Source organism: Prionailurus viverrinus, chromosome F1 (assembly GCF_022837055.1).
Source record: "Prionailurus viverrinus isolate Anna chromosome F1, UM_Priviv_1.0, whole genome shotgun sequence".
Taxonomy (NCBI): Eukaryota; Metazoa; Chordata; class Mammalia; order Carnivora; family Felidae; genus Prionailurus; species Prionailurus viverrinus.
In genome coordinates, this window is record NC_062577.1 from 58,039,015 (window position 1) to 58,050,024 (window position 11,010).

General features: G+C 54.4%; 1 protein-coding gene across 7 annotated transcripts in view; it reads left to right on the forward strand.

Annotated features, from left to right (window-relative positions):
- The window catches only part of RXRG (retinoid X receptor gamma), a 44,329-nt gene extending 39,393 nt beyond the window's left edge, over positions 1-4,936 (forward strand). For 4 of the 7 annotated variants that reach the window (XM_047841531.1, XM_047841530.1, XM_047841536.1 and 1 more), the window contains 3 exons: positions 155-298; positions 1,006-1,111; positions 4,642-4,936. In XM_047841531.1, the coding sequence (XP_047697487.1) occupies positions 155-298; positions 1,006-1,111; positions 4,642-4,789 (398 nt within the window). In that variant the 3' untranslated portion in view covers positions 4,790-4,936. Of the gene's footprint in view, positions 1-154; positions 299-579; positions 623-1,005; positions 1,112-4,641 lie in introns of those variants that run through there. The other 3 variants (XM_047841533.1, XM_047841532.1, XM_047841534.1) reach the window with 3 other exon arrangements.
- Positions 4,937-11,010: the final 6,074 nt, after the last annotated feature.

The window sequence follows — 11,010 nt, forward strand, 5'->3', positions numbered from 1 at the left end:
GGTTCCAGCCTCGTGTCAGGCTCTGTGCGGACAGCTGGGAGCCTGAAGCCTGCTTCAGATTCCATTTCCCTCTCTCTCTGCCCCTCCCATGCTGGTTCTCTCTGTCTCAAAAATAAATAAACATTGAAAAAAAAAACCCATTACTTAAAAAAAGTTTTTCAGATGGATAGTAGACATCCAAGGGTAGCTGTCCAGGAAGCTAGTGTTCGTGAGTCTGGGACTCAGAGGAGAAGTCAGGACCGGAGATGTGCCTTTGAGAGCTGTCAGCCTCTACCGGGCACACGAGACTCTGAGACAGGTGTGAGCTCACGTAGGGGGTCAGTGCAGTGGGGCAGAGAAGGGGGCTGGGCAGAGGTGGGCCCAGGGGTGCACCCTCACGTAGGGGCTGGGGAGAAAAGGAAGAACCAGCCAAGGAGCCCGAGACAGGCCAGTGAGGGGCAGGGAGAGAAGTGGAGGAGTGATGTCCTGGTGGCCCAGGAAAAGAAGCAATTCAAGGAGGAGGAAGGGATGGGCTTCCTCACATGCCGCTGGGGGTCAGGAAGGATGACCGTTCAGAATTTCATGGTGACTTCTGCACAGGCTTCAGCCCAGGAATCAGGCGGTTCGTTAGCTGATACGGCACGTGAGTGGATCTGGCTTTTGTACCATCTCGTCATTCAGTCCGGGCTTAGCACATGGGAGGCACTCGGTAAATGTGGGGATGCAATCGTTCTAGAATGAGCGGATAGAGTAAAACTCTCCTCCTTGGAGTCAGTAGTGGCTGCCTTTGGCCATCAACAGCGTTTTCAGCCTTTGCTCCAGGAGTCTATTGGGTGGACTGGACACAGAGAGGGAGAGCTGGGGGGCCCAGGGGACCAGCTTGGTGTCTTTCACTGTTGTTCCCCACCCAGGGCATCTCTATCTAGTAACTCTTGGGGCAGAGGCCAGAGTGAACGGGGACAGCCTCTCTGGAAGGGCGTCCACCTGAGATGTGTCCCCACAGGCTAAGTCAGTTGTTTTTTTCAGATGCCAAGGGTCTGTCCAACCCCTCGGAGGTAGAGACTCTGCGAGAGAAGGTTTATGCCACCCTCGAGGCCTACACGAAGCAGAAGTATCCGGAACAACCTGGCAGGTGAGAGAGAGAGTGTGGGAAGAATCTAATGGCCAAGGTGAGGCCTCTTCCTGCCCTGCATACCTGGTAACGTGCAGCAGGTGCCGTCTAGGGTTTTCAAGTGTTCTTTAATCTTTCTAACGAGCTGAAAGCTGCCGAAACATTGGCTCCGTGACACCAGAGATCCTGTCCTGTTCGCCGTTCCCCGCTCTAATGTTAGAGCCTAAAGCAGTGCCGGGCACATAGTATAGGGCTGTAAATGTTGCCCAGACGAGCAAATGCAGAAATGAAGGAGGGTCTCAGTGTCTCCAGTTTCTAGCGAGGCACCAGGGCCCGGAAAGGGTAAGGCACTTGCACCGGCATCGTGGAGCTGGTGTGCAGTGGGGCTGGGAGGTGAACTCAGGTCTGTCTGGCTTCAGAGAGCTTGTGCTTTCCAGGGCCGCTGCCTGGCTTTCTGCTCTGCCCCCGCGGGACAAGACGAATCCTACATTTTGGGGGTATATATTTTTCCAGTATTTTTGTGTGTCAGTGCATGTGTGCACAGAAACGTGCATTTACAGACATGAAATCGTACGGTTTGGTGTATTATTTTCCTTCTCTTAGCCGTTTTTAGCTACTTTATCAGATGCCGAAAGGTACAAAATTATCATTTTCAGTGATTCTGTAACGTTTCATGGGGTGGACGGATCTTAATGTATTTAGCCATTGGCCCGTGGAACATTTAGGTTGTTTCCGCTGAATGTTACTTTCAAAACTTTGGAATTTACCCGTTTTCCTAGGAACGGGCCTGCCAGGGGGTCCCGGCTGCCTCCTTGTTGGCCGGACTGGGGTGGGACCTGGAAGAGCAGGGAAGGGGGTGTAGAGGTGGGGCCCCCTCGTGTCCCCGGGGTGTGTCCGGCACAGCCTGGACAGAGGGGGACCACCCTGAGGATGAGCAGGTGCATCGGGGATGTCACTTGGTTCAGGCAGGTAGGTAAGCGTGCCGAAGGCTGGTCATCTCGGCTGGGCAGGAACAGGTGGAAGGAGGGCTGGGCACGGCCGGGTGCTCTCCGTGGTACTGGGCTGCCACTCCCTGGAAACACTTCGGAAGTGCGCTTTGCTCCAGCGAAGCAGAGATCAGAACTCAGGAGGACGCAGGCACATTGTCTCTCTCTCGTGGCAGGCACCTCAAAGGCTGTGGCTGCCGAGCACGTGAGGGAGGCACGCGGCGTCTGTCCCCAGGACTGTGGCCCTTCACGGGTGTGCTGGTTTCCAGTCCCGATCTCAGCCCCTAAGTCAGGGCCAGTCAGCTGAGACAGCAGTCCCCTAGTGTATTTAGCATTTTGTGGATTGTAAAACGCGGGCATCTTTAGAGCGAACGATACATTTTCAGAGTTCTGTCTCAGCCTCTCTTTGTACTTTGCAGAGAAGCCATTCCCTTCATCTAATTCCATAAAAGTCTTTCGTGGTAGAGTCAGGACCAGGAGCTCAGCCTTTACCTAAATGGCTCTTCCTGCTTGGGGACGCCCTGCAGAACTTTCTGAAGGGTTGTGTGGCCTTGGGTTAGACTGATTTTTCTTAAAAGAATTTTTTTAACATTTATTTTTGAAAGAGAGAGACAGAGCGTGAGCAGGGGAAGGGCAGAGAGAGAGAGAGAGAGAGGGAGACACAGAACCCGAAGCAGGCTCCAGGCTCTGAGCTGTCAGCACAGAGCCCGACTTGGGTCTCGAACCCACAAACTGCGAGATCATGACCTGAGCCAAAGTCAGATGCTTAACTGATTAAGACCTTTAATGTTTCTAGGTAAAGAAGTAATCCCGATTTTTTGTAGATGGTGCCATTTTATTTTTCTTATATTGCCCCATTTCTTTGAAACTTCATGTGGCCTGAATATAGAAACATACACGTTTTCCAGGAGCATTAAAATTCCAACTTGAAACTCCCCCCGTGAACTCATGTTGTGACGCTCCGTGAAGAGCCAGCCTGACCAGAGTCTCTGATTTCAGGCCGGGGTGACCGATAGGATTTCGGTCCTTGTCCTTTCATTGGAAGTTATGAGTGACTGGATTGCCAGTTATTATTAATAACATTAAAAATCAGCTTTATTGGCAAAAAAAGGATTTTGAGAGATGGAGAAAGGCCACCGAGGCAGGTTGGAAAACACAGCAAATCGAGGGGACCCAGGAGGATGTGCAGATGTGAGGCTAGTTCACACGCAGGCCTCTCTCCCTGCGGTGAACCTCACAGCCAAGGTCCTTGGTTGTACAGGAATGTGCAGCACACGCACGTGAGTGCATGCGTGTGAGAGAGCGTGCACGTGTGTGGGCACGTGAGTGTAGGAGAATGTGTGTGCGTAGGTGGGCGTGTGCACAAGCTCATGTCTGTGAGGGTGGGTAAGAGGGTGAGTGTGTGTGCACACACGTGTATGTGTGTGACACGTGTGAGGCAGGTGTGGGTGAGTGTGTATAAGGGTGCGTGAGACTGTGTGAGTGGGTCTACCTAACGTGTGTCAGGCGCGAGGGTGTGGGTGTGCACGTGTGTGTGCATGCGTGCCAGTGGTGGGGTTTTGTGGTGTGAGAATGAGAATGTGTGTGTTTGCACCCGTGTGTGTCGTGTCCCTACACTGCCCTCGGGGGCGAGACTAGTATATTCCACCCCACTCTCCTCCTGCTTAAAGGAAGCACCTCCTTCGCGTTGGTAACAACTGCTTGCGAGCTGGTAACAAACCTTGGTGACTCCCCGCCCCCCCGCCCCCTCCCCCTTCCCCCCGCCCCCTCCCCCCTGCCCCGCCCCCTCCCCCTCCCCCCCCCATGGTCTGTTGTGGGAGGGGTGGTGAGAGGAAAGGCGGACTCAGCCGGGGTGGTAAGGGCCGCTGGCCCCGCCCTCGCTCACCTCGTGTTCCAGAACCTCCGGGAGGCCTGGCAGTGCCCCAGCAGGTGCCCCCACATGCACGTGAGTGGCGACGGCCACCGCAGGTCAGCACAGCCGTGTCTCCTGCTCCGTTCCCGGCATCCCCGCAGACCTTCGCAGGCAGCCCCGGGTGGGGTGGGGACATAGGGAGCCCCAGCTGGTTGGTGGGAGATGAGCCAGAGCCTGGCTCTTGCTCCTGCCCGGGATCCCGGGACGTGGGCGCAGGTTTCAGAACACTCTCAAGAGGCCACAGGGTTCGGCTTCCCCTTTAAAAACTCCATTGCGGGGGCGCCTGGGTGGCTCAGTCGGGTAAGCCTCCTACCTGGGCTCTAGGTCGTGATACCACAGTTGGTGAGTTCAGGCCCCGCGTCAGGCTCTGTGCTGACAGCTCGGAGCCTGGAGCCTGCTTCGGATTCCGCGTCCCCCCCTCTCTCTGACCCTCCCCTGCTCACACTCTGTCTCTCCCTCTCTCTCTCTCTCTCTCTCAAACATAAATAAACATTAAAAATTAAAAGTCCATTGCTGAAGCTTCCTAGGAGTAGAGCTTGTCTAGCCACCCCAGTGTCCCCTTCCAGACTCTCTCTCCCACGGGGAGACCAGACGAACTGGAGCGGCCACCGGGCTCCTGACGCCCTTTCGTCCCCCACCCTCCGCCCCTGCAGGTTTGCCAAGCTGCTGCTGCGCCTCCCGGCCCTGCGCTCCATTGGCCTGAAGTGCCTGGAGCACCTGTTTTTCTTCAAGCTCATCGGGGACACGCCCATTGACACCTTCCTCATGGAGATGTTGGAGACCCCGCTGCAAATCACCTGAACGCCCCCAGCCGCAGCCCCCCCAGCCTGGGACTACCCCTGGGCGGGTGTGTGTGGACCCCCCACCCTGCACACGTCCCGCCGCCTCCCGCCCTGACCCTTTCCCGTTCCAATAATGTGATGCTTACAATAAAGAAACCTTTCTACACGTGCGACTTTTATAGGTGGTTTTGTACAGATGTTAAAGGAAACCCTTCTTTGCAATCTGAGGGGCTGGGGATCTTTCTGGAAGTTCTTGGAAAAACTCACCAAGCCTCTGTACATATAATTGGTTTAAATTATTTTTTCACTTGCCATGGAAAGCAAACGAGCGAATAATAAAATAATATATATGATGTTGACATTGCCTTGAGCACGGGGTGTGTTATTGTTATGGGGGGAAGTTTTCTCAGCTGTGGGAAGAAAGTTGTTGGGGGCTGGGGAATGGGGGTGTGGCCCTGAAACGGTAAATCAGTCCCACCGTTCGGCAGCCTGAGTCTAAACTGTCCCCAGCTAGCTTAGCCCCTGGCGAGAGTGGTAAGACACATTGTCTTTCAGAATGAGCTTGCTTTGTTTTTTCTTTCCTCCTTCCTCCTAAGAATAACGAGTACAAACAGCCTTGTCCTGTTTGAGAGCAGTTGAGCATAAGGCCACGAGAAGATGCTATCTGGATGGAGGAAGATTCTGGGATCAGGACAGTTGATAGGGGGTAGTAACAAAGGAAAGGAATTTTCTGTTGTTAACTGGCAACATTAGCAAAACGACCAGAGAACATCTAATTTGTTTTCCATCATTATCTGGCCCTACATAGCCTATTCTTAAAAGGGAAAGAGGAAACCTCTCCCAGCATTTAGCCTCTGAGTGATTTCCTTGTGGTCCTAGAGTCCTACTGTCTGCTGGACAGTGAGCTCCTTGAGGGCCATGTCTGATACCACAGCTAGACTACACACACACACACACACACACACACACACACACACACGTATATATATATCCCATCTTCCTTGAGTCACCTTCCTGCCATCTACAGGAACAGGACTTAATGGATACACAAATCTGTGCTGTGCTTTACATGACACCTGCTAGGGCTGTGCAGTGTACAACATGAACAACTGCACATGTCAGGCCGACTTACCTTCTCTGTACACCAGAACCTGACCCAGGGTCTTGCACACAGCAGACACATAGCAAATGTGTGTTGTTGAATTGGGGTCCATGTAACTGGAAAGAATTTCCTAAAGGGCATTGTGGATGACAATTGCTTTATTCCCCATCAACACCTTGTCCTCTCAGAACACCCTAGGGCTAACTCTCCAGTCCAAACACATCCGTCAGTGGGCACACAATTTTGAGAAATTAAAATTGTTTTATTCCTGGGGAAAGTGTAGGGATCCTTTATCCTGGGACATTAAGCAATGGAATTAAAATCTTAATTATGCTGTCTCTCTTTTTTTTCCTTTTCTTTTTTATCTACATTTTCTGTGAACCGTGATGAAAGCGACTGGGGTTGTGGGGTGACTAAGATTTAATTGCAGATTTAATTGACCTCCCCCTTCGGCCAGCATAGCTCACTGGAAACGTTCAGCTGCACGTGGCTTCCAGGGGAACCCAACATGGCCAGCCATTCATGGTAACATTTGTGGTAAGCCGAGTCCCGTCCTCACCTTTGATCCCTCCCGCAAAGAACCGTGGCTGTTGCCTGGAGCAGAGTTCAGCCTGATGGGGGCCCAGAGGGGGGGTGTCTGTGCACCTGCCAGGTGGTGTCCCCTGAGCTGCCACCACAGACACGGAGCTTGGCCAGAGACGGGCAGGTGTCTCTTCCCGGGCTGGCTCCGTGACATCCGGGGCCCCAAAGGCCACCTCCTTCCTGACCCTTTCCCCCTCACACTCCAAGACGAGCGACTGAGTGGATGTTCGATCTTCTTTAAGGCTCAACTCCGCAGCAGCCATGAGAAGCCTCCCCAGAGAGAAACCCCTCCTCCTTCCACTCGCCTGGTCACCGGAGGAGTCGGCCGTGGAGACAGCACGTTGTCCCATCGGTGCCGACTAGTGTTTCCTGAGCGCCACAACCCAGGCTGCTGACACAGGTAACAAAATCGAGGGACTCAGCCTTGTGTTGCTTGGGGTTTTCGTAGAGACAGGGCCAAGGTGGGCAGAGGTTGGATGCTGGACGCAGCCAGCTAGAGTCTGCTCCTGGAACTACGGGCTGGTCCTCCTGTGTTTGCGGGCAAGTTGCTCAACCTCTCTGGCACCTGTTGCCTTTATTTGTAAACGTCAGTAATAATACGCACCTTATAAGGGTAAAAAGATAAAAGGATGCACAGAGTCCAGCGTGAGGGCACGTGATTTGGCACAAGACACGGTCGGGGTCTGTGCCTTTCGTGATGGACTTAAATCTCACTAAGCCTCAATGAGCTGATCCGTAAAATGGGGCAATTCTATTTGCTCTGGGGTTTTTGTGAGGATCGTGTGTAAGATAACGCGTGCGAAGCTTTTATCACATTACCTGGCATAGAAGGGTAAAGCAAAGCTTTCAATTAATTTCCTTCTGGAGGGTGAGACCGTAGTCAAAACTGGCATCCCGGGTTTCGGGGATGACTAGAACGTCCTCTTCCACAACCTGGTCAGGATCGCCCAACGTGTTTGTACACAAGGAACCAGAAAGTTCTGGTTTCTAGTCTGGGTTAACACTTTTCTTCTCGTTTGTACCTTCCTGAGTGCAATGGCAGTAAGTCCCCCTCCCCGCCCCCGTCCCCCAGCACGGCTGACAGTGTAGACTGCAGGGCGAGCCTTGTGGGAGCCGGGAGGACCGGGTTCCAAGGAAGCTGCCGGGGCTCCCCGCGAGGGCTCCCCGCGAGGGTGTGGGTGTCCTGCCAGCCGCCATCAGAATTTCACCTCTGGTCTCAGCGACTCGGGCAAGTGGCTTAACCTTAGTTTCTGACTTTGGGAACTGAGACAGATAATGGCACCAGGCTCATGGAGAGAATCAAACGGGGTGATGTGGTGAGCTCTCAATTAGCTTCACTTACACGATTATTGATCCAAATATTTCTACGAGATTCCTGCTCTGAAAAGAAGGTCCTAGACTCCAGGGACAAGCCTCCCCCTCACGCCTGACCCCTCTCCCCCACGCCTCCACGCCTCAGCCCGATAGCCACTCCCCATGGCAGCCCCCCCCCAACCCTGCATCCGTGGCACCGTCGCCCCCTGCCCCCGCCTTCCTCGGATGGTCCGTGTCACATCAGCGACAGCATCTCGTGACATTCCTGCATACACGCACAGGGAGGACTGAAAAGCTGTCTTCTGCACAGCTAACGCTTCTTGGCCTTGACCACGCCTGTTCATATCATTCAGCGAAACCAGCCAAATGGCATGTGATTATTGGTTTATGTTACTTCTTTGCACAAAAACTTGCAGTGACTTCTTGTCTATTAGGCAGCGGTGGTCACCAGGGGGCAGTTCTGCCCCCGAGGAAGGTTTAGCGATGTCTGAAGAGATTGTCACAACTCGGGAGACCTCGTGGGTCTCCGGCCGGGCCCCTGCAACAAAGAGGCGTCTGGCCCCAAAGGTCAACAGGGCTGAGACTAAGAAACTGCTCTAAGGCATCACTAACGGAACAGGAAGTCAAATGGCTCTTTCCTGGGTTTCAGAATTTTGGCTAAAGCCCCAAGGTGAGGCCAGGAGGCGCCCACATGTTCTAGAGGAATTACTAGATGCACCCACATGAACTTATTAAGCTAGAAGAACTGATTCTGTAACTTTTACCTTAGATTTCTTCTTGAGCCTGTATTCAGAGAAGATTGAAATTTAAGAAGGAAGATCCTAAGAAGGAGGGGTGCTTGGGGGGCAGTGCTGTGGCTTTGCCCCACTCCTCCAGGCGGAGGGAGCCACCCCCCCCCATACCCAAGCCGAACGAGGAGCACAAAAGACCCCTCCCTGGGACTGGACCTATAAGAAGGGGGTACTGATAGGAAGGGAGGCTGTCCCCTCCTCCTGGCTGGCTGCTTGCTCAGCGGCAGAAACCCCGCGTTGCCCTGATGGGAGTGAGGGACTCGGGGATCCTCGTGAACACAGAGACCGAAGCCTTCCTCTTGACTAGAGAGCTCTGAAGACAGGAATCCATCTCGAGGGTGACGCAGGACAAGGGAGAGGGCGGCGGTGCGCGTTCCCCCGTCCTCTGTGCTCAGTCTGGTCAGGATGTGGCATTTTCTATGAGCCAAGTTAATACTCCGCAAGGTAGCTGCGCTTAGAATATCCGGAAGGTACCAAGCTCAAGAGAACGCCTGTCAAGCAAGGCTGGGGGGTGGGGAGCAGTAAGAGGTTGAGCTATCGGGGGCAGTGACTTAGGGGTCAAACGGGGGAAGCTATCGCATCAGACGGGAGTCAGCAGAGCAAGTGCTGCCCATACCTGGTTACTGGGCAGGGTAGCGTCCCCCACGGGCCTCCTGAGGAACTCCCGTGTGGCCCTGGAGAGCGCCCTCTGCTGGGTGCTTGCCACGTGGAGGCCCCTGACAACACTCCATCCTTAAGAGCTTCCCCTCTTGCCATCCTTCCTCCCAGGCCCAGTTCCCCGGTTACAGAGGGGAGGACCCCAGGGAGGGGGAGGGAGGGGAAGGAGCCGTCAGAGAATTGCCCTCCTCTCCCCCCCCCCCCCCCCCCCCCCCCATGCAGGTCCCCAGGCAGCGGTCAGGCCCGACAGGACGAGGCTTTGGATGTGATGTGCGGTTGGTATCTGGAAAGGTCTCTGCACACAGGCAAGCAGTGGAGGCCTCACCGAGCAGGCATGGAGGCCGTGGCTGGAAGGAAAGACAGGCTTTCCCTGCACGCATCCCAGCGACTTCCGTTGCTTCCCAGTACCGGCTGGGCTGCGTTACCCAGAAGTGGCGCTGGGGGGCAGGCACCACCTTGGCTTTGCCTTCCTGGGTCACTCTGCCCTCAGCCTTGGCTGTCCCCTCGGACGGAGCCCAGGAGTCGGAGCTCCGCGGCCCAGTGCATCAGCCACAAAGTTTTCATTTCACCTCTGAGACCGGCCGAGGCTCCTTAGCAGGGCCGTCAAGGCTCTCCAGGGCGAGGCCCCAAAGAAAACCTGCCAGCCTTCCCTTTCTCGCACATCCCACGGTGCACCCAGCTCCGGCCGGTTCAGCTCTTCCTCCGGCCCCTGCTGACTGTCTTCGCTGAGCCCGTCCCCCTCCTGCACCACGGATGCACCTGCCCTTCCTGCTCGAGTCCAGTGCAGGTGCTACATGCCTCTGGCCAGTTTCCCGATCTCTCCATCCTTCTAATTACATCATTATTTGTGCCCGGATTCTGCACACGTCTACACCGTGTTTTACATTCTTGACTGGCGGTATAAACAATCAATTTTACTTGTAAACGCCTCGAGAACAGAGATCATGCCGGATTCAACTGCGTATCCACGACAGCTCTGAGCAGAGCGCCCAGCCGGGGCTTGGCACTCAATAAATGTTCAGTGGAAGCCTGTTGCGTGTAGCACGGTCCAGCAACGAGCCCAGGAGCCTCCCCGCTGGAGCCGTCAGCCGGGAAACCAGCTTCCGGTGGATTGTTACCGGCAGGCGTAAGGTCTCCACTGTCTGTCAAGTTACTCTTCACGGGCACAGTGGGCGGGGCCCAAGACGTTGAGGCCTGTTCTTGGCCTTCGGGGCACTTACGGCCGAGAAATGTACAAGGCACAAGGATCAAGGGCTACAATGATACGTTATGTAGCACTTTAGAGTTTACACAGCACAAAAAGATCTGTGACTGTAATTTGGCCTGGGAGAAGTGGGCAAGAGAACTTTTGTTATCTTCATTTGTTTTAAAAGTTTATTTTGTGTGACAGAGAGGGAGAGTGGAGCAGAGGGTGGGGGGTGGGGTGGGGGGCAAGAATCAGAAGCGGGCTCTGCACTGACAGCAGAGAGCCCGATATGGGGCTTGAATTCATGAGCCACGAGATCATGACCTGAGCCGAAGACCAACCGAGCCACCCAGGCGCCCCTGTTATCTTCATTTTAAGGAGGAAGAAAGCAAGGCACTAGAAATTCAGAGACCTGAGCCAGGAAACACATGGTGGGCAGTCCGTGGAACTCGGCCCCTGTCACTGCCCATACGTATCAAGCACAACCCCGCCTCCAACATCTTTGCACCTGTCTCCTCGGCTAACTGTATATTCCGTGCCCAAGAAATATCTGTACATCGGGGGACTGGCATAAACAATGAACAAACAGAAAAATAATACGAAGGGTG